General features: G+C 44.5%; 2 protein-coding genes across 3 annotated transcripts in view; one reads left to right on the top strand and one right to left on the bottom strand.

Moving 5' to 3' along the window:
• The window catches only part of cpeb3 (cytoplasmic polyadenylation element binding protein 3), a gene marked incomplete at its 5' end in the record, with an annotated part of 38,400 nt that extends 33,975 nt beyond the window's left edge, over positions 1-4,425 (bottom strand). The window contains 4 exon segments of the mRNA XM_084470882.1: positions 1,877-2,769; positions 4,293-4,309; positions 4,311-4,368; positions 4,371-4,425. Coding sequence (XP_084327008.1) covers positions 1,877-2,769; positions 4,293-4,309; positions 4,311-4,368; positions 4,371-4,425 — 1,023 coding nt within the window.
• Positions 4,426-5,202: 777 nt separating this feature from the next.
• marchf5 (membrane-associated ring finger (C3HC4) 5) lies at positions 5,203-22,893 on the top strand. 2 transcript variants are annotated; one of them, XM_084470908.1, is made up of 6 exons: positions 5,203-5,612; positions 11,666-11,868; positions 18,317-18,447; positions 18,933-19,116; positions 20,159-20,325; positions 21,021-22,893. In XM_084470908.1, exons 1-6 carry the CDS (start codon positions 5,569-5,571, stop codon positions 21,135-21,137), a joined length of 846 nt encoding a protein of 281 aa, XP_084327034.1. In that variant the 5' UTR covers positions 5,203-5,568; the 3' UTR covers positions 21,138-22,893. The 2 variants fall into 2 exon arrangements, with proteins under 2 accessions (XP_084327034.1, XP_084327033.1); XM_084470907.1 differs by having other exon boundaries at positions 18,933-19,122.
• The last annotated feature ends 1,158 nt before the right edge of the window (positions 22,894-24,051 follow it).

The raw sequence follows: 24,051 nt of genomic DNA, 5'->3' as shown, positions 1-24,051 counted from the left end.
CCTCTACCCTGGAGCCGGCAGCGTAGCACAGATAAAAATCTGCTCACTTGGTACAAACGGTAAACACGTAAACCGCTGAGCTTTTTTTTTTTCTCTCTCAACGTCCCTCACCCCCCCCCCCCCCCCCACACACACACACACACACACACACCTCTGTGTTGTATGATTGGGGGTCACTGTAGGGAAATGCTATAGTGCAACCACATCATATGTACCACTAGTAAATCAACCCCTTCTTGTTACACATTTCAACCTTAATACACCACACATGTGAGAGCCGAGGGATGTGGAATGCAGCCCAAGGTGAGCCCATCTTGCCTGTCTTGGGCTTCATTTTAATCTGTTGTCTCTCACCAAAGACATTTCGATCATATTAATAATAAAACATGACCGCCTGTCAGCTGATTATGGTATGGCTAAGTGGTGACTGTGTGAGGCAGAGGTGTCAGTAAATGTATTCTATGTTTATTGTTTTTGAGGGGGGGGATCTAAGTGAATAGCTCAAGAATTAGAGGGTTTTAAAAAGGGTTTTATAAAAACACGAGTGAAATCTTTTTTTTTCAGACAAAATCTGGGTAAATACATGAAATGGAAAAAACGGGAACGCAAAGGTTTACAAGGATTAAACCAAGCAGGCTTAACTGTGCTGAGCATTTTCCTAAGGAAGACAAACCAGGCAAAACTTCATGCGTAGACGTTCCAACTTAACAAAACCTGACTTGGTTTTGCCTAGTCATGTGACGGTGTCATTTGACTGCAGCAGTCACCCTTGGGCAGCCCGGTCTCATGTGAAGGGGACGGCCGACACACAAAAGATCGGGGCCCCACAATGGCTCATCGGAGCTGTCAGCCCAGATGAGGGTGTCTCCTAAGATGCTCATGTGACTTTTGTTTTCCAGAGGCTCGCATGCACGTGTAAAGCTGCATTCCAGGCATTCCTCGCCCTTTAATCAGCGGGCAGAACACGGGGCAAAGCACGCTCACATGTGGGAGCGCGTGGAGGTCACAATGTGCCCTGCTATGCGTGTGCTGTGTTTACACTGGGGAAGGGTGGCTGGGGATGTGGACACTGGACAGACTGACAACAGGTTCACCTGGTGCACCAGCTGTCCAGATATATACATGAGGAGGGATCTATGTGCCCCTCTCTCTCTCTCTCTCTCTCTCTCTCTCTCTCTCTCTCTCTCTCTCTCTCTCTCTCTCTCTCTCTCTCTCTCTCTCTCTCTCTCTCTCTCTCTCTCTCTCTCTCTCTCTCTCTCTCTCATGACATGTCATGTGAAAAGCTATATGGGAAGTGCTAGCCCATTGGTATCCTGACTAATGTCAAGACACGAAACTAAAATAGACTAAATACACCACTGAATCTTTACGTTTGCATGTTTTACAATGTATGGCAGTGGTTATCTTCTTGGTTATAAATGGTCATTACGGACCTCCATAGCGCAGATATAATTTGATACCAACCCACTTTTACAGTCTCTAGGCCAACCAAATGCAATGTGTCCTTTATACCCGGTGAGTGAGCTGGCGACCTGATAAGTCGCTTTAACCATGTCGCGCAAGCAATACAACATGCACAACGTTTTACGCGATACTCTTTAGGTTCCCTTCATCAAATGAAAAACCCCTGGCCAATAACATTTTAAGACAGACACTAAAACACGGTACCCTATATTACTATTTAACGAGGCTACTATTTATGTCAAAGAAAAATTACAAATTCCCTTTACACCCAAGATAATAAAATACCCACGACTGGTGTGATGAACGCCCTTATTCACCCATTCACTTTTCAAATTAGCCTGGTTATCAGAATATATCATGTTTAAAATAGATACACAATAAATATGCCTATTATTCTTTTATGCAGGCTTACCTGGAAAGGCAGTAAATTGTTGCCGTTGTCGGTCCTAAAGGCGCTGTCCTCCACCCAGGACTTGGGGGTAAGAGGGCCAGCTCTTGGGAATTTCGGAGGCGCAATGACATTGCCGGAGTAGGGCTTTTTCATCGGGGAGATGGGATTCAGGGGAGAGGGCACTCCGACTCCCACGCCGACCCCGACGCCCACGGCTCTCCGCGGGTCCCTTCCAGCCTGCATGCCGCTCCATGGGTTAGAGGCTGTGCTCCAGGCGGCGTTCTGGTGGTTATTCCAAGACGAGGACGAGGCCGGAGCAGGTGACCCCTTGCTGTTCATGATGGTCTGGTAAGCGTTTCTCTGGGGGAATGGGCCTTGGTTGGGGCTCACGGGGGACCTCCTCTGCTGGGGTTGCTGCTGCTGTTGTGCTTGCTGCTGCTGTTGCTGCTGCTGCTGCTGCTGCTGCTGATGGTGATGTTGAGACTGAGCCAAGCCGATCTGAGGTGAGAAATTACCTCCGAACACCGGGTTGACATGGGGGAAGTTCTGAAAAAGCATCGTTCCGTTCACCGAGGGTATTCCTTGGAAAAAGCTGTCGTCCGGGCCGGCGTTCGAGCTGCCCGTGGACCAAGTGCTGCCGAACGACGGGGAGAGGGTGCCTCCGGTCTCCTGCGGCTGGTGGAAACTCAACCCCGGCAGGATCGGCGACTCCATCTGCACTTTCTCTTTGTTGTCCAGCACTAGTGAAGCCGCTTGGTGGGACACACTCGACGGACTGCTCTCCTCGGATGAAGGGGGTTCAAATGAGGGGGCCGGGGTAGAGGGAGGGTCTACGTTTGTTGGATCTTGCTGATGGTGAGGCTGCAGGGCTTTGTTTTTGTCCATCAGTAAATCATCCTGCATGGCTTGCTGTGCTGAAAATGGGAAAAATAGAGACGACGAGTTGTTATTATTTAGGATATCATATAGGCCCACTAGGCTCGCCGGGGTGTTACATTTGAGCGACAACTTCGACAAGGACATGTTAGAGCAGCCAGCCAACTGTGAGGCGAATTCGTGGTCACCCATTTAACCGAAAAGGAAAAAAACAAGCATTCATACACGACTAGAGTGATACAGATTGCCACCAAATGGATTGCCTTCGCCCTCTATGTACAACGCTACACACACAAACTGCGGAGCATATGCAACCGATATTCACCCGAATTCGCCACGTCTCGTTTTCCTTCACGCAGGAACTCTGAACTGCGACGTAAAACAGATTCTGGTTTTCCAGAAGGACCTCCCCTGTTTGAATTTGCATACGTCAATAAATACAGCTGTCCTTCAAAAAAAAAAGGTTAAAGGCGTCCTGCGTTGACATACCACACTGTTACGCCGTGTTATCTGGTTTAAAAGGCAAGGGGCGTCTCTCTTTTCTCTCTGCTGGCGATAGAAACGCAGCCCAGAACATTACGCACTCGCCTGTGCGCCGCCCGGCCCGGGGTAACTTTATTATAGAACACCCTATCCCGATAATTAGATATCGGAGGGCATACTGCACCCTAGCTCTGTGTCCGAGTGACTGCTACCCCTGATGACTCCAGGATATGTCCATACATGCCGCAATTTAAGTCGACTAGACTGCTGATACAGTCATGGGTAGAATAACAGAGAGCTCCACCCAGCCGGGTCAAGTTTTTATCTTAATAAACTAGTTCCTACGCGAAACGTTTCAGAGACTATGTTCTATATGCCATATTTAAATAGGCTACATATGGGGAGGCGTATGGTAAGACAGTTAATCTAAAAATAGTGTTATAATAACCAAAATAAGCAATCGTAGGCTTATTTCCAAAAACGATGCATAATAAGATAATATATAGGGCCAATCGTTTTAACCATATTCTGTGGAACATTCGGTATGGTTTGACGAAGTAACGTCGTATAGTAAGAGGGATTGCAAAGTGTCATAGCCCTCTTACATTTTGCGCAGACGCGCAAAACGCAGCATAGTGCAGGCGACATGGAATGGCCTATAATCTGTTAGAATGTCATAAAAGCATATTGAAGCACTAATTATAACACAGATGGACTGCAAGGTGATCGCAACAGACTGCAATACACACACACACACACACACACACACACACACACACACACACACACACACACACACACACACACACACACACACACACACACACACACACACACAGGTTAATCCTTGTTTCTTCCCGAAGCGCTCCGTTTCCAAGGTCATTAAGCAATATTAATCAATATCAAATCTATCTGCCATTTATACATATGCTATTCCCCAAATATCCATTCGCTGTTCAAGAATTTCCATAGGCATATTCTGTAATGGATTTAAACCCCCCCTTAGTCCATATGTTCCCCCACATAATCAACATGCAGAGCTGCGTCATATGTTCGTCCAATGTTAAAAGTATATTACCTTTATCGTTCACCTTTAGGGTCTCTGTAAATAAAGCTATTTCTGTTTGCCTCGCCTGGGTTTATGTCAAACGATCTACCCTTGTGTGGAGATAGTCAGCAGTTGCCTCAACAGCTGATGAACTGCGGCGCATGGACGAACAGCAGAGGATCTAGGGAGTTGTAGTTCCTCTGTGATCCACCCCGCATACTCTGATTCCAAAAGTACTAACGTGAATCATTAGAGGCTAATTTAAATTAGTTTAAGGAATGTTCATACCTTTATATCTTTAATAATAAATCCATATATAACACACTTTTGAGATCAAACACAAAATCGATGGGCATCTATTGCAATAATATATCACATTCTGACTAACTTGGACAGATACAGTCAGACAGACAGACAGTCAGACAGACAGACACACAGACAGACAGTGTTACAATTATACTCAAAGCAAATTGATACCAACAGAAAACTCCATAGGCCTGTGTTCTTCAGATCGGTGTATTTTAATGTGAAGGGAATAATTGGCACATACAACGAAAATGGAAGAAATTCCATATCTATAGTCCTGAATCATTGTACAATAACGTGCTATAATGAATTTCACGTTTGCAATTTATATTGAGCAAGAATAGCATGGGTATCTAGCCAATTAAACACCTTACCGCTATATGAAGTGTTCTGTAGCCATAGATGTAACTTCATGATGGTTGCCCCCGTAAAAAGAGTTATCAGCTCTTGAGAGGATCTGTCGGGGTGGTTCAGATCAACAATTTTATGTTTTGGAGACGAGGGAATGCGATATCTGTTTGAACTACATGTCCCGTGTTGTCGGCACAACACATGGCGCTTCAAGCGTCAACGTCGTCGTTGTTTTGATGACGCCATACGTCATGTCACGTCGCGCTAACCTAGGGGCGGGCCGTCCACGCAGCAAACGGTCATGCTGATGTGTTACAGTTCGAGATAAATATAACGTTTTATCGTCGCCGATTCCATTAAGTTTTGAAATTAGATTACAGGTCACGAATGTGTGATATTAAGAGTGGGATGACCGAAGATGGGCCGTTTTTAGGGTTACACTAATTGGCAAGCGCGCGGCTGACTCCTTAGCAACACAAAGGCCGTTTTAGCTTGTTAGCTACTGTTAGCTAGTGATTGACTGCCCCCGCAAGCTGCACTAAATTAACGAGCCTGCCTGGCAGTTTTTTAATAGTATAACGAATTCAACTTAGGCAACTTGCGAGATAGGTGAGATAGGTGATAGGTGACTTGTTTCCATCTCTCGATAATGGCGGATCAGAGTGCCGTGGTAATGCAGCAGAACTTGGACAGGTGAGTTCGAGCAGAAGGCCAGTTGGCCTCCGTAAGCTAACGCCAGCTGAGCTGGAAGTTTCACTTTGTTCAAACATTTCTTAATGTGGCACACGTGCTTCTAAACCTCCCATGCATACGTGTCCACACTGTCCAGGTGACGGTGCGAAGCGGTCCTAGTGGCATGGGCATCTTCTGGGAATGCCTCCACACTGAGAAAGTCAGGAGACACTCCTGTCAATACAACTAGCATGTTTCATTACTCTTGCGATATGTGCTGTTTTATGAACTATGAGTTATATACGTTGCAATCGTTAACCATTATGCAGTTTCTTATACGTAAGTTACTGATGCAATTTCAACAAACTCCCTCAGGCAAATGCTCGATTCACAGATTGTGGGCTCGTTGCTGTGTTCAGCATCCAGAAATAACTTCTGTCCTACTGGTTCTGACATGCCTGCCTCTTGTCATATTATTCGTCCTCTGTGAGGAACATGAACCCCATTTCTGCATTAAAGCCGTAAATCTCTCCACAGGTTTGACAGCAAGACCAATTCGGTAAACATTGCTGTTAACGCAATGAGGTCAGCTGAAATACTGTTTTAACTGAGTAAACCTGGCAGTGGTCATGCGGTCATGACACTCTCTTTGGACCGCATTTATTGGAACAACAATGGATTCCAACACGGAATAGCTATTCATCTGTACTTTTTTTGTAAGCAAAGTGAACGATTTGGATAAAGGCCTGTTTTTTTTACCAGCATTTACACCATAACTGTACCCTTCTATAATATATCATTAAATGTATGTCCTTCTTGGTCACTTAGAGACATGTGCACATAGGTCTATGTCACCAACATTTGTTGGGTGATGGTTCAATTAACTTTTTTGACCTAGTTGCATGTAGCGCTCAAGTTATTTGACCTGTGTAATGAATAATGGATGACTTGATAGCTTGACACAAACCAAACATTGACATTAGGTAGCATGACAAAAAATAAATAGTCTAACTTTAAAATCAAGCCTTGGACGGGGAACATTTCTTAACAGTGTTTTTTTAACATGTCACTTCAGTGTTCTAAGCAGGTCCTAGACCTGCAGTCATATGACCGCGTGTCTTTGTGGTTAGGCAATAACCCCAGGCTGTGTTTGAGAACAGATACCAGGGGATGTATGCCATGGGCCCTTTTTGGCTGTAGAGCCAGCCAGCCCCTATTGGTGACAAACACATGGCTCAGTGGGTGCTTATCTTGCCTGGCCACAAGCTGAATACTTCCCATGCAATGCATCTTTCCAAATCTAGAGGTGGATACAGGTTCAAACAATTCATCCTGACCCTTTTCACAAGTCTTATTCTTCACTTCTCCCTGTCTTACTCTGTCTTGGCGTGATCCTGATGACTTTATGTGGCATTATTCAATGTATTTTGCGTGGATGTTCTGTGCAAACATGTTCTACATTTCTTTAGTAAGCGATCAAAATGAAAACAAACATAATTCTCATTGAGCGCTTATTTATAGCATCCATTTAGAGAGGGTCAAGTTGTCACTTTCACATTGACAAAGGACAATGCAGGTTGCAGTTGTACATTTCCTCTTCCCTTTTACTTCCCAGCAAGCTTCCGCTACAGTTCAACTGTAAGCGCCCCCAACTGGTTTGGAGTGTAAATTATCTGTTCTGTTTAGCTGTTGCTAAATTGTGGAACAACGTAAACATTATTAAAGTGAAGTGTCACCCTCGATAATAGTCTGACTCTTGTTTGACTGGGCTATTTTATGCAGCACAGTCCAAATCTAGCATGTTCTTTGATTGGCAAGCTGGGCCCTCGGCTTATCGTCATCATACTTTTGTTGTACTCTCCTCATGGATAGACCCTAGGCACCTCTAGGCATTCAAAACTTTTATTTTAATAAACCTCTCAGGGAGCGGACCCACTGCTCCTGTGCTTTGCTTTGTGCCACTGGACCTCCAGTTTTCCCACAGTCACGTGTGGCCGTCCATTGAAAAGGCTCTTTGTGGAGGGACCAGGGCCCTTCTTAAAGAAGTGAAGCCTGACCTGGGAGACGATGAGAAAGTGGCAGAGCTGTCTACTCATCTTTGTATGCAGTCAAAACCCACAGATGTCTATTACTTCTACCATGAGGAAGAAAGTCTTTATTTTTCTCTTTTCCCCCTTTGTGCAAAATAACACCTGTTTTATAATTGCCTCTATCATTTGGGATTTATTCATAAGACTCTTAAATGTTATCCACATTCAAACTTGGCATCAGCCTATATAAGAGAAATATGGTCGCAAAAACTCATTATGGATTTGTCTGCAGAAGGAGTCCATTATGTGTTGCATGTCACATTGGGCCACGAGAGCAATTTCAGTTGCCTGTGTAGTTGGGTTGTAAATTCACCGTGCTCTGGCAAGGTCTTGAGAGGCAGCCCTTATCAGCCATTCTGTCATGTCATCTCTGTGGAAACCTTCCTTACTTCATCGAAACGGAAGGTTTTTGAGAGTAAATGCTTTTATTTATTTAATTTTTTGTCTTTTGATTTAGTGTCCTACAGAATTGCCCGGTATTCAAATAACTTGGGTTTACTTGAGATATGCCATTCCAGTTGAATTTTTGTGGATATAAACAGATAGTTTGGCATTCAATGTTAACCTATTCTCTCCAAGTAAGAATGGTGCAGTGCACCAAATCTCTCATTGTATTTTCAGTCCTGCCAAATTCAAGGTTATTTTTCTGGGGAACTCTCGTGACAGGTGTTAATCTCCATTCAGTCCCCTTTTGTAGCATATGGCTTTGGCTTATCTGCTGTTTTCTGAGTGTTTCCTTCAGCAGGTTAGAGGCTACAGCCAGCCAGTGATTATAGGTTTATATTAAGAATATGGTTTAGGGTGGTGGTCGAGATCATTTCTTGTTAATGAACAACGTGCTAACGTGGTATGATTTTACAGACTCAGAAGAAAGCACACGCATCAATCAAGCATAGATTATCATCATACTGGTTATCATTCTTCATGCATTGAAAGTGTGGCTCCTCCAGCACGTAATTTAACCACAGTCTGCGGTAAGAAAAGTAACTGTATATAGTATCAGTCGGCTTGAGAGAAGGACTACAGGGGCAGTAGCTGGAGATTTGTCCGATGAGGCCGTTGAGAGAACTGGAGGGTTAAAGTTTCCGAAGCCCCAGATTGATCATTCGGGACGTAGTCTCGCCATGTCACCGAGCACCCTGACCCCTAGGCACCTCTCCTACGGCGTCATGTTTAATTCAGCACCAGGGTAGTATTGGAAAATCAGGCAGCAGGCAGCAACCAGCAACCTGAGCAAAGAATCCAAGCTGACTGTCTACTGCCTTTCACAGAACCACACACCCATCCGCTCCCCCACACAGGCACACACATCCAATCCACCCACCACACTCAATCCCCCACAGCCGCAAATAACAGGCCACGCCATGTGCCCAGGACAGAAAGATGACCGAAGGCCAGGGATTTGACATCCATTATTCAAGTGTAGGAGCAGGCAGGGTGAATTATACATGGCAAATAATAGGGCACTCTCTACAGACACATCTTGTCCCCACTCAGCCCTGTTCTCTGGATGATGAACTTTTGGAGAGGGATTTAGGCAGTGTACAAGTGAAGGAAGCACTGAACCGTCAATCATTTAATTGTTTTCTGAACTTCATGGTCTAGAGGGTTTTTTGTTTCCATTTCAAAAGGGCTGTGGTGTAGAAGTTGATACGTTTCCAGGCACTGCGGCTGATGAATGCTCTATTGTTTTCTTTTCCTTGTGAAGGGAAAGAAGTACTTGAAGGCCTTCTGAACATACCTGTTGTGTTCCTAAGTCAGGGCAACCACTGGCTGTGCCTTCTTTGGTCAAAAGCACTGCTGTCTTTTGCTTCAAAAAGTGCCGGTTCTCAATGCCTTGGGTTCCTTTGGCCTCACACTTTCTGCAGACCATGCTCTTGAATCCTTTGGCAATGTCCATATGTCTGCTATGTCAGCACTCAGAGTTGACATTGTGACATATTTGATAAGATATGATTGGCATATTGTTAATGATCAATAAAGGGTGAGTATTAGACTGTACATCTCTACTCATCTTATCTATTTTAATTTATACTATTGGTTTATGGGAGGTGTGTGTAAATTTATCATGGTTTCATTCATCCATTGAAATGCCGTCGTTTTAAGGTGTTCAGTTTAATTATGGTAATGAGGAAGTAAATGTCATATACAGATAGCTAGGAGAATGTTGAGAGCAGCTGTTACACACCCAAATTATCTCCTAGCAACAAGCTTGTGGTCGACCCAAATTACTTTGAAATTGGATTTAAGAGAATATCCAGGGGCATTCAGGACTTCTGCTATATTTTATACCTAGTTATCACACTGTTCATTGCTTAATGCCACAAGAGTTATGGTTATTCCTCATTAAAACAGGGACCTAGATAGCCTAAAGCCTAAATTATAAGAAAACTACATGTCCTGCCAGCACTTGGACACAAATTTGTATGGGAGCAGCCACCATTGACGTCCCTCTGTTTCTGCATTATCAACTGCTCAGTCCCATCTTATGAATATTTATCGTAGTCCAGTCACTCTTTTTCATTAGGAATGCCACTGGTCCAGATTCTGGAGCTGAGCCCATGCAGCATAACACGGGTGGGGATCCATCTAGCCACCAGCTTGCTGATGATTAATTATGGAACGGCAATATAGCGTCTGAGCCGGAGAAGTACTGCAGTAAGGTCAGCTCACTGGATATCCAATATACTCCCAGATGTTGGAGATGGAGCGGCTTTAATTCATCACTGAGCTGAAACCAAAAACCCCCTTAGTCGTAGAAGCCCATTGTCTGACACAATTAGTTTGAGGGTTGCACAGGATACAGGCCAAGATCTCATGGAGCACCATTCCAATGTGTAATGGGACATGGTATATTCTAGCTGTCACTTAAATAAATAAAGGGATGCTCGGTATAGGGTTGTAAATTAATGTTTGAACTGGATAGAAATAGAAGATAGAGATAGAAATGTATTCTGGTCATCTGTCTAGGTTTCTAGTGCTACAGAAATGAATTTCTCTACACAGACACCTGTCCTAATCAAATCTATTCTTTGGCTACCGTCAATTCAAGATGTAATCTGTTGGCGTGGTTGTTTCCTTATTACACGTTTTTCGGGCTATAGGGTGTTGCCTTGGGTTTAAGTTCAAAAGTTCAACATTGTTCATGCTGATTGTCCGGTCTTGTGGGTCAAGGTTCATCCTATTGTTTGTACATTGCACCTGTCTCAGCAACGTCCCAGGTTTCATTCTGTCCTTCATTTGGGTTGATTGAGTGCTGCTCTGATATTGCCAGAGCTGTGGCTAATGAAGCCTAAATCGAAACGGTAATCTGATACAGATAACTTGTAGGGTACATGTTTAGCTTTTGGCTGATTTAAAAAAAGAAATAAGTGGAGTCATTGGCCATTGGAGTGTTTCTGTTTAGGGCGTTCAGTCTAGTGATCCCAGAGAGACTTTTATCACTACTACCTGCTACTATGAACATTATTCCACGACACATACAGTGAAAAGGCACAATTGCCACTATCGGAATTAACTTCCTGCCAAGTCTGGTTCAAGCTACCGCTTTGACTTGTGTTTGAAGAGTGACTTTGTGTTGCTGACTGCCCACTTTTCCTCTGAAAGAGGACATTTAGGATTACATTACGTTGCCTCTCTATCTGTCTGGCACTCCCCCTGATGGCTTTGGACAGTGCAGTCACAAGCGTTTCACCTCCTCTTTGATTCCAGCTTAATTTACACCAGACCTTGGCCTCCTGAATATGAATGGTGAAAGTTTTAAAGAATAATCCATTGTTTAAGCTTATCTTGTATTTGCCATTATTTCCAGTAAAATAATAAAAAAAATCAGTGTATTCAAGTGCAACCAATTAAACAAAATGTTTCGCAAAGTTGACGTTATGAAATAACTAAATTGTATAATGACTTGATCCAGAAATTGTGTGGCAGAAACTGTCATCTCCAATCCCATTCCACTATCCAACGGTGTGTTTTTTTTTCCAGGAGCTGCTGGGTGTGCTTTGCCACAGACGAGGATGACCGCACGGCCGAGTGGGTCCGGCCGTGCCGCTGCCGTGGCTCCACCAAGTGGGTGCACCAGTCGTGCCTACAGCGCTGGGTGGACGAGAAGCAGCGCGGCAACAGCACGGCGCGCGTGGCCTGCCCGCAGTGCAACGCCGAGTACCTCATTGTCTTCCCCAAACTCGGTGGGTAGCCTGTGATTCACCATCCACACTGACTTCTTTACCCTGGACAAAGCTTCATTCACCAACAAAAGTCATTAGAATAAGATTATCATTTTCTTGGCGCCATGTTGAAAGTGTTAAGCCTTGAGATTATATTAAGAGGTGCCTTATTGGATACTCTAACTGGCAGGCACTGTTAATAATTGAGTTGCAAGATGCAGGGCCTTTTCTCAGTTTAAACAACTCCAGTGCCACATCATTTGTGTGAAACATTAATAAGTAAATAAATAACAATATAAGAATGATAAAACTTGCGCTTAAAAAAAATGGCACTGACAATTAAAAAAAAAAAAGCCAAATGGGTTGTGAATTAGTGCCATTTCTAGACTAAAAAGTATGTTTTTATTTTTTCACCATGTAATGGTATATAAAATCCATTGTTGGTTAATACATTTAACAAGGGCAATTTAATCGATTAGGGATTAATCATTAACACCACCAGAAGGGACTTAAGTAGAAATGGGATGTTCAATGAGTTATCTCTATCCGTGCCCTTAGTTCATAGTAAGCATTGCAGTATTGGCCTTTCCTGGCCAACAACTACTACATTTGGAAATTGCATTCAAGTTGGCAACTATGAGGGTTTCTTTTTAAAAATTAAGGAAAGCGACTAGTTCTTCTGAGTGACACTCTTTAGTAGGCAGCAGCTGTAACTAGCACCAGCTCCCGAATCTGTTTGGTTTTTCATGCCCAGCTACATGTTTATTTACTGGGCAACCGACGTCATCACTGCGGTGCAGAGTGTAAATATTCCACTTCAGCCTGACGGGCATCAAAAAGGGCTCTCGTGCAGTGTGTGGGCAGGCTTCATGCAAAGAGACAAATGGCAGTTTGGAGAAAATGCTGCTGTAATTAGCTTGACACGTCAGAGAGAGACAGGGGGCTGTTTCTACTTAGTCATCTGCTAAACACTTGCCCACTGCAGCCCTGCCTCTGACCAGATTGTGGGCACTTTCCTTACTCAATGTATTGCTCTGTGTTTTGTTTGAACAATCAGTTAGAGGTAAGAGAACCTCTAAATAATTTGTTTTATTTTTGCTCCAAACAAACATTTTTCAGTGCATCGTTGATGGAGAATAATGACTTGCCAAGCTATTGTTTTAGGATGGAAAAATACATATGCAATTGTGTCTAAGACGGAGGTCCTGTAGAGAGGAGGGCAATAGGTGTAATTTGAGAGCAGAAGACAATGTGTTCACGTGGGGCTCAGCTGGTAAACAGGTCTGTGTATATTTATAGGAAACCGAGCTGTGCCGTCAGTCAGGTTGCCTCGATCTGCTGGTTTAGCCTGGCTGTCTTCAGGGCTTTCCTCTTTTGTTACATGACCTTTCCTGCATTTTCAGAGAGCTGCGTTTTGCACCTGGCTATGTTTGTGATCCCTCAATCACCAGAATTAGTTCTGCAGTTTTAGTCGGCTTAACGGCATTTATAGAATTATAAAATGTATACTATTGGCTCTACTATTAATAAAATAATGAAATTAAGTACATTATTTGTTGTGTTAAAAAAACAATGAATTATTCGAAACATTTAATTTTATCTTTCACTGTACCCCGGGAGGACAGTCGCATTGGTTCATATCTTGGTTAGGAAGACCGTTATATATCTGAATGACATTTAATTGGCATTGTGCAATGTTTCACCAAATCAAGTGTTGCCGATTCCAGCATCAAGCCCATAGGTTGTTTAAGAAGCCCTGCCGGTATGTTGTGTTTTTCTATTAGCACGGTGCTACTTCATTTAGAGTTCTTGTCTCGGCCCGCTTCTTTCACCCACGGTCATCAACAGCCAACCAGATAAAGAGAAGTTGCCACAGAAAGTTAAATGTTAGTTTTCCAGCTCATCGCCCTCTCGTTTTTCGTCTTTATTTCTGCTCAACATCCTCGACTGTGCAGCCGGTTTGGCAACCGCAAATGTACAGCGGTGTACATTTGGATAAAGGCTTCCTCTCTTGGCTGAAACGTGTCATGGCACACATGAGGACTCGTAATGTGTGGCTCATTGTCTCGTCAGGCCTGGCCACGAGTGACCGGAGACGTGTGTTGATTTGGATTCAGCTCTGTTGTAGTCTGTCTGGTTGCTCTAAAACATCAACTCACACAGTCTGAGGTTTGTGGTTGCAGGCTTTGTGTCAGGACTGCCTCTTGTTTGGTTCATTGAGATGAGGTCTGGCAAGGTTCAAGCTCATCTTGTCGCAATCATCGGGATGGTGGGAGAGAGAGGGCACAAGCGGATTATGAAATAAAGATTGAAATCTGAGGCTCTTTCAGCCATGGAAATTGAGTTTTGGCTGCATCTACAGAAATGAGGCCTAACGATGTAGTGAAGAGATAGATGGGATGGTCTAGCGGTGGACATTATAAGCCCCACTCCAGTATTCTTACATATTTTTTAGTTGTTTAATGATTTTTAATAGCATTTTTTGGGGTGAAACATAGATTCCACCCCAGATTTGACCCCATGAATTGTTCAAACAATGGACTAATATAGTAAGTCACTTCAGCCCAATATTACATAAAGCTCCTACCCTATCGTAATTATACTTTGCACAAGTAAACTAGATTATATTGGACCAACCTGGTTTTCCCAGTGAAGCATGACATTCTATGTCCTTAGCCAGTGATATGCATTGAGGGAAAGGCGGTAAAACCTGGCTGGAGGGGGTAACCAGACGTGCTCTCGCTATTTCTGCAATTTATTATCTGTTTGGATCATAATTAACAAAGCTAGGGGGGCTAGATTAGAACAATTAGTGTTGTATTGTTGGATATAATGGACATTTTTTCCTGATTCCAAATACTGAGGGACTGGTGTCCTTTTGTTATATCTGTCCTTGGATGGGAACATTTGCAAAAACAATAGTGGGTGGCATGCTAGACACCAAATGGGTTTATTTGAGAACAGCCTCATTGATGTATGTAAAAAAAAAAAAAAGCAATCCCATTTCTCAAATCCCTTTGCGGCAGCAGACGGTAGAGGAGATGTGCTGGAGGGACGTGCAGCTGGGAGAGTGGGGGAGGTATGGGGAGAGGTAAGAGACGGGATGGAATGAGGCCGGGGGCGGAGCCCAGGGGCTTGGAGAATGACACAGCAGAGGGGGGGTGGACGGATGGCGCTAGACTGCTGCTCTGCGGCTAAATCGTTAATATCTCCAGCTTCTAAAAATAGCCCCAACCCGACGACCAATCAGATCAGGGATGCTGACACCTGGATCAGCAGTGAAGTCTGGCCAGCTTTCACAGACTCGTCCTTCACCCCAGCTTATATCACTGACTTTTTACGCAACACACGCATGACGCAGCATCGTTCGGACGGGACCACGGGGACATTGCTGGAGTTGAACCGGCCCCAGGGTCTGACGCGAGCCGGCATGTCATGCGATGGTTGCGTCATAACAGCTACAAACCGTAGCTGGAAAATGTCTGAATTTGCTGCTGGTGATTGTTGTCATTGTTGCAAGTTTCTCAACTCCCTAGAAGTGCTACCTACCTTAAACCTCCTGAGGCATTTGTTCAGGCCAAATTTTAGAGATGACATCCAGAAACTGATTATGAATTGACATGTCTGCTGTGTTGAGTATTGCTGACCAACAATTTGTATTAAGAGGTAAATGTACAATCCTTAATTCAAAGGCCCCAAGTGTTTTAAACTTCTCTTAAACTTTCTCTACGCTAATGTAGCGTAGAGAAAAATACCAATTAAGACAATGCACTTTAAAGTCAAAACAACTTTCACTGCCATGTGAACTAGCGCTGTATTTATGCTCTAAAGGTGTGGCATTAGTGTTACACGTCATCAGAGCCATCCACTTTATTATGGACTCACTTGCTCTGCGTGGATGATTAAATTACAGTCCATCATTAATATCACATGTTGACAGTCTTTCGGAGGTGGCCTTCGGAGGCTGAGTGATCTTCTCTGGGTTGCTGTGGAGGCCAGCCCATTCAACCAGGCCTGACAGGCATTACTCACACTGGGATCCCTTGGGCGGGCCCTCTGTCTGCTATCAGATGGAGGCTCAACCGGAGCTAAAGAGCACCATTTCTATTAACCTGTGGTTTTTATTGCGCTCTGCGGCTTAACACGGACGTGATGGAGGTGGGCGTCACGGCTGGCCACGCACGCACGCAAGCTGGGTGGCTGTAAGCTATGCTGCCCCCTCCCTCGTCTCTCCATCAGCACCTGCTCTGGAGCCGGAGCCAGCCCATGAGTGGTTTGGCTGAATGTGAGGACAGCGCGTCCTTGCCACGCCTCCTTCTCTGCTGCGTGCACAGAGTAAACAAGTCAGCTGACGCATCGTGCCAAACCGTCCCACCCAATGCACAGGAAGTCTCTTCCCCCCCCCTCTCCTCCCGCTCTCTCCTCCCTTTTCATTATTGTAATTATGGAATTTGCTGCCAGTGGCGAAAATGAATTGCCCAACCGGCCAGATTACCGACGGCTATTAAGGGCGACCTGGTTTGCTCCGGCCATCATGGCTTGATCCACAGGGAGGAAGCGGAAGGGATTCTGATTGCGTCATCAGAATATGTCAGATTAATGTGCTCGAGCGGCGCAAGATCAATGTGCTTGGCGACCACTGGGGCAGTAAAGCAGTGTGCTGAGTGTCTGGCTCGGCAGCAGGCAGAAGGCACTCTCTGCTCCTAACTTACTGTGGACATGAAGTTCTCCATTGTGCAATTAGACTCAACAATGTGCCAACCCTTCACCACTTTGTCCATGTCCTTCAGTAAGGGTAATGTAGATATTCTCTGCTGATTAGTCTCCCAATGTCCGGAGCACTCACTTAAGGAAATCAGTTTTGTAGAAAATGTGTGTGAACATTGGCAGGGTCGTGGGTGATTCGTGGTGAGTACAAAGTTTGAAAATAAGTCCTGACTTGTTTTCAGACGCCTGAGCCCATAGCCTCAAAATAACCCTTGGTTCTAATTTGAGAAAACCACCACTATTACCGTACGTCTAGTGGGCTGACACACTGACTCCCGGGGCAGCCCGGCAGAGCAGCTTTCATACGACACTAATTCCCTGTTCAACCTGATCTGGATTGTGTGAAAAAACAAAAAGTCGTCAAACGTGGGTTGACACCATTTCATTAAAATGATGCGGAGTGCTTTCTGGATGAATTATGGATTATTTCTTAAATGTGTCATAGGGTGAATTCCCTGAATCATCCTGCTGTGGCCGGTAACTGTGTAACTGTGTGTCTAGTCATTCCTCTCTCTGTCCCTGCCCTGTCAATGATATGTCTGTTCTTATCAGCTGAAGAGTTAATCTAGGCTGAGAATATGAAGAGATATGATTGCTATGGAGCCAGTTCTCAGAAGTGAAAATGTGTCCAGCCTCATGATTTCAAAATGTCAATTTCAATGACCAGTTGATTGAGTGCGGGTTAAAGATGCTTCAGGATCCAGTCTAAAGGCATTCAAAATGACCAATATTTATCGAGTATAAATAATGTTAATATGTACAATTATTGAAACAAGTATATAATATAACCATTTGATGTTATATTGGAACATGTTATATTACTTCTACATATAGTAGATTTCTTTATTTGTCATGAAAAAAGTGGTTTTCTAAAACTATAACTGAAAGGATATGTAAGGCATGACGAATGTAATATATGCTGAAAGGTTCCATTTCTCTTCATACAGCATCACTCCCAAGTGTGTAACTACCAGGTGTGCCCCTAATACTGCTGTCCTTCACTACAGCCTCCAACAACGGCGTTTCTGCCCTCAGCTTCATCCAACTCCTGAGCTAGTTATTATTAGGCTCTGCGTGGGACTGGTGCAGTGAAGAAATCCGGTTGCCTCCCTGTAAATATTGCGTGGTTTTCCTGGAGTTGCCCTTGCAATCCCTGGGTGGAGGACATGGATAGGAGGGTTGCTCAAAGTTCTCAGGTGTTTGGAAGAAAGGACTTGGTGACTAAGTATTTGGTATCAAGCTAGAGCTTAAACTATGTTGATTTGATATCAGGGGGCATCTGATATAGCATTGCTTTTTTTACGCATACTGACTTGCAAAATGCCCTGTACAGTACAGCTGTGATCAGACTTGTTGTGTGGATGCTTGTAGATGATGCCTGTTTCAAACCAGGGAAGGGTAGATGGGTTGGGTTTACAATAAAGACACATGCCAACAACACAAAGAAAATGATGATGTCCATAGTGCCATCACTTTTCCTGCGGGGTATTATTGCCTTGCTCTGAATTTGCCATGGAAACACAAATATTCACAACGTGACTCACTGTGTGCCATCAGATTCACCAACTAAAACATTTTGGAAAAACCTGTTAATCTTAATCCTCATTGGGGGATAAAAGGATTGATTGACTGTTCTGCTTGGAGTGGGCGTGTTACCTGGTGGCCGTGGGTCTAACAGGGCTCCTGTCTCTGCCCCCGGCAGGCCCAGTGGTGTATGTGCTCGACCTGGCCGACCGCCTCATCTCCAAGGCGGGGCCCTTTGCTGCAGCAGGCATCATGGTGGGCTCCATCTACTGGACGGCCGTCACCTACGGGGCTGTCACCGTCATGCAGGTGGGTCCTCACAGTGCCAGAGTAACATCAACAGCAGGCAGTTGAATCAGCATACCTGTTTACATTTGTATTATTCAAATTTAAACTCTAAAGTCATGGCCATATTTTTGTGTTTAACAATAGATGTACTGCATGGTTCTCAAAGAGGCTTTTCTGAAGTGTATATATGCTTTTTCCTCTTAATCCTCTGTAGCTTTTAATTTCCAGATCTCATTCGTATTCCTTCCTATTGTTGATCTACTCTCTACATACACACACTTCTTTATTTGTCCTTAAAACAGAAAATGATTTAATTCGGGATGCGTCCGCCCCCAGCAGGATTGAAATTGCTGCCTCATTGTTCTCTATTCAGCAACGATTTAGTCTGCTTCTTCCTGGCGCGTAACGAAGCGCACTGAAAATGGCCCTGAAACTATTTAGCGTCGTGCTCTGCTGTCTGTTCCTCCTCTCATCAACCACCCCCCCTTCCCTTTGGTCGCCTCCAGGTCGTGGGCCACAAAGAGGGCCTGGACGTGATGGAGCGGGCTGACCCGCTGTTCCTGCTCATCGGCCTGCCCACCATCCCCGTCATGCTGATCCTGGGCAAGATGATCCGCTGGGAGGACTACGTGCTGCGCCTCTGGAGGAAGTACTCCAACAAGCTGCAGATCCTCAACAGCATCTTCCCAGGTGAGGGTGAGACGGCTTACTTTTTTCTATCACTATTATATTTCTGCTGGGTTGTCTGGGCCTTTTTGTTGCACGCCATTCCAGTGTTGGCCCTCTAATTGGTCTCTGGCGAAGATCAGGGATGGGTGTTGTTACGAGTTGGGCTATTGGTCACCCAGAATCGTTTTTTTTGTAGTTTTTATAGTTTTCTCTTCTGTCTTCCGACCCTTGTTGTCCTTTCTGCTGCCTGGCGAGACGCTCCGTACCTCGTCTGGTCCAAAGACCCACCTTACATTGAACACACATATACACATTCGAGATATTGTAGTTATAGCTCAAATATGTATGTAACGAATTTAACTGTTTCAGAGATTAAATGGGACTACTATATGTCCTTGTATCTGTCCTTGTGGTGACAACCCTATTTTGTTTTAATGTTGGGACTGACTCTGTAAAGTCAAGATGCATTTTAATGCAAGTTAAATATCGCAACGTTCACCCAGCCTAAATAATAGAAAAATAGATTTCCTTAATTTCTCCCAATACCGATGGCACCACCAGGTACGTCCGAGCTTATTGGTTCTACAGGCTTTAATCATTTAGCCCCGGAGCCTGTTTAACAGAGTTTTGGTCCCCATCCTGAGTGAAGATATGTTATTAGGGCTGTAGTCAACAAAATCAAATCTGGGCTGACTGAAATTTGACCAATCAAAAAAGATAAAATGGACTTTATCTCTAGATTAACTTAATCGGCCACAGTGTTAGCTTTTCGGGCAAGTGCTTGGTCCGAGTCCAGCTTGGTGATGGCAGAGCTTCAGTCATTTGAAGCGGGTCGCACACCAAATATAAAATACAAGTTAGATTTTAGTCTATTAAACCATACGTTTATTAAAACAGATTTTTTTTATTAATGAATGATATTTCTAACACAATATAGCCTCACTCAAAAATACGTTAGTCTAACCCTCACAAAATGACCACCAACGAACGGCCTTGCTCAAGATTGTCGAGTCCTTCTCAATATCCACAGGCACCATAACCCTCACCCTGTGTCCCCATGCAGGGCTAGGCTGCCCAGTGCCCCGCATCCCAGCGGAGGCCAACCCCCTGGCGGACCACGTGTCTGCTACACGCATCCTGTGTGGCGCCCTGGTCTTCCCCACCATCGCCACCATTGTGGGGAAACTCATGTTCAGCAGCGTCAACTCCAACCTGCAGCGGACTATCCTGGTCAGTGCAGCCCTGCAACCACATGCACCCGCGTGCGCGCGCACACACACACACACACACACACACACACACACACACACACACACACACACACACACACACACACACACACACACACACACACACACACACACACACACACACACACACACACACACACACCCGACACTCATCCATCTTCCCGTACAACACCCAACCATTCACTCTGACTCAGACCCCAACAGGACTTTTGTCCTGTTTGTTTTATTACAGCAGTGGTCGAGACAGTCCCTGAAAGGTTTTCCAACCACGAGCCCCACGCGGTGCGCGCCCGAGGGCCAACTGCGGTGTGAAAACTAATCAGTTTTAGCCGAGGAGGGAGCTTGCCCCGTCCTGACCTTTCCTGCCCATCGTTTGGGGCGAGACAATGGCGCTCCCCCTTCTCGGCGGGGACGGCGCCGGTAACTGGAGCGGCGGGGCTCATGTGACGGCAGCTGAACCCTCTGTTCCCCTCGACAGCCATCTCTTTGAGCAGGGAGGCCGGCCATACACTCGTATGCATTCTTAAACAGCGCTACTCCTGTTGTATGAGTCACTGTGTCGGAAACTAAACGGATGGCGTGAAAATGAAAGTTTACCATAGATGGATAGATCCAATAGACAAAACATGCTTGAGTCTGTCCATTAATTCTCCCCATCTCTCTTGTTGTACACAGGGAGGCATTGCCTTTGTGGCCATCAAAGGGGCGTTTAAGGTGTACTTCAAGCAGCAGCAGTACTTGAGGCAGGCCCACCGCAAGATCCTCAACTTCCCAGAGCCGGAGGAAGCCTAAATGGGTCCATGGTAGGGGGGAAGGGGGGGTGTTGATGGGTGAAGAACAGAAGCCTCGCTGTAAAAGTCAGACCGGAAGCCAGTGACCGGGCCCTCCCAACTTCCTTCTATCATCATATTCATCACCCCCCTCCCCATTTCCAGACACACAACCCACCTCCTCCGTGATGTCATCGTGCTGCTGCAACCGACATTCAACGCTAGGATGATCACCAAGCCAACCGCCATCGCACTTGTGTTTTTAATAACGGTTTGACGCTACCGTGAGGCGAGGACTGAGACGTGAGACTTTTGAGGACCCCGCTCGGCACATGCTCTGGGCGCACGTTGCACGGACACAACTGCTTCTCTCCAGGAATTTACTGCGCGGGTGTGTTGCTATCACGTGTAGAGCAATCACTCGACCAGTACTTTATGTCAACTTGTATGAACGTATTTTATGATGATCGGGAAAGAAAGAAATGACACAGGCACATGTATTTAGAAAGTTTTATAAAAAAAAGAAATTATTAATAAATTGTTTTATAATGTTTGTTTTTCAGATTTAAAAAGTCCCCTTTACCAATGTAAAGGGGGGGTGTCAAAGAGAAATATTATTTTGTGTTGAATGTATTAGTGATGAATAAAATGTGTTAACAAATGAGACTTAAATGATTAACCACAACTACCAAGCATTAAGCTAAAGGAAAACTAGCCGCTTCTTCTAAACCTGCGCCGGAAGGCCGAGAGCTTACATTCTCTAACTATATCCAAGTCTTCTCCATATTAATCTACTGGATCCTATTGAAACACGACCACCAATAGGCTGCTTAAAAGCTGGCATTTCAGACACTTCGTTAAATGTAAGGTTTCGGATTATGCTACATGTTCGTAGAGGCTGGCCCTGCTGACTCAGGGAAGAGAAACTGTTGTGAGATTATTTTCATTCTGTGAAGAAAGCTCAGAGGGCTGTGCTGACTGGATCTTTCCATGACACCCAAGATGGCTACAGGGCAATCGGTGCACCTCACCAGGTGATGGGAAGCAGGCACAGTGCAGTTCCTTCCCAGAAGTGTTTTCTTTCAGAGCCTGTCCAGTGGTGTTTTCCCCTGGTGTTTATGTTCCGCTTTCAGTTTTAAGTGCAATTTCCTTTTTTTTCTCTCGTGAAATCGGTTGACTCTTTCGGCTTGAGTGAGTTCAAGGCCAGGCACGGGTAAAAGCCCTTACAATTGGTAATTATGTTAACGTCTGGAGCAGGACATGTACGTCTGATTTAGGAAATCCATCAGTGGCACTTTATTCTGATGTTGATCATGTAAAAGATTTCACATTTCTTGGAGCAAGAACGTCCTGTATGATAAATCAACTGCAAAGCTTTATGGACAACGATCTCCTGTGTGATCTTGATCAATATCCCAAAAAATAAATTAAAATGCATGTGTGAGTTAACTGGTCTTGCATAGGTATAAATAAAATATACGATTTATCACTGAACTTGAATGTGATCTGTTTAACTCTACAGAACCAAGCTAGGAGCACCTTTTTGGTGGCACCATTAACACCTAAGAATGACTTATAGAGGCACCTAAACCTGAAGTCTCTTCTATATAGTGGTACCATGTAGACTTTATTTCAGCCAGAGGGGCCTGATACCCACTGCCCTGGGATAGGTCTACTTACAACACCCATCTGGAGGATGCAACTTCTGGCATGACAAGTGTCTACAAGATAATGTAAAGATGTCCTTGATGCCAAAAGAGAGTTTATAATCTGTTGAAGAAAATACATTGTACAAGGTCTACCTTCATGGTCAATGTGAATAAATGTATTTTTTCAAACTGAAGTGGATGTGTAACATTGTTGGGAAAGATTTTAAAGAAGTTGCAAGGAATAGTTCAATTACATCATTTATTAATTAGAAACAGGAGACAAACTACAGTGTTGCATCACTGGATTATGAAAATTGAGGCAAAGTATACCTTTAATGCTTTAGTTCGTTCTTATGTGTACACCATGATGTACATGCAACTTTTGGGTGGTTGGTGTGTAAAATTGGATTGCAGAAGGCTGGAATCATTGGGCAATGGTTGTTGACCTTCTGTTGCTGCTGGTTGACAGAAAGTTTCCACCAGAATCCATCATTTCTGTTAACGTTGCAACGGATCATGCACGTAAGAGGTATTTTGGGATCAAATCAAATTCATTAGAGACGTTTTTCGCTTTGGTTAGTCAAAAAATAATAAAATGCTGGAAAACGCTGGAGAAGCTTTAGGTAAATAACTATAAATAAGCATTTTTTTCATTTGTATTTTGAACACTGCAGATGGTAGAACTACTAGGCCTGAGAGAAACGGTACACGGGTGGATGAACGAAAAAAATAATGACACAAAGCGGACTTTGGCCGTTAAGTGACAGCATTTCCCAGCCAGCAGTCTGTTGACTTGGCGAAGGCCGGTTAGCACCTGAGAGAGTCGGGCCATGCCGTCGGCCCAGCGTGACTGCGGTTCCCTGCACTGTGTTCTATGCTGTGAGAACGCGGCCCGCTGGGAACACAGCATGCGGACACGGCTGTCGTGGCATTGCTAGTCAATAGTGCGGAGAAAGGTGATTTTAACATTTTCAAATCGATCGCCGGATCCCACGTTTTATTGCTTAAATGACGGAAGTGCATATAGGATGGTTGTTTCAGATCGATCTTTTTTATTTTGCGCGTTCTTCCTGCCATCTATATGTGTATTCACTCTGATCATAACGCGGGGTCAGTGCTATAGCTGCCACTGAGTGAGAGTCGCCTAGTTTAGAAGATGCGGGCTAAATTACAGTACAGGAGAGTAGGCTATAGTGTACAGGAGGCCTATAGCAGATATATCTTCTTTATCCAAAGTCTAAGTCTAGACAGCCACACACTGAAGTCACAGCAACCCTTTAGAAAGGC

The sequence above is a fragment of the Micromesistius poutassou genome, assembly GCF_964030765.1.
Source record: "Micromesistius poutassou genome assembly, chromosome: 7".
NCBI lineage: Eukaryota > Metazoa > Chordata > Actinopteri > Gadiformes > Gadidae > Micromesistius > Micromesistius poutassou.
The sequence above is the reverse complement of the archived record's forward strand: the minus strand, read 5'-3'. Positions and strand labels throughout refer to the sequence as shown.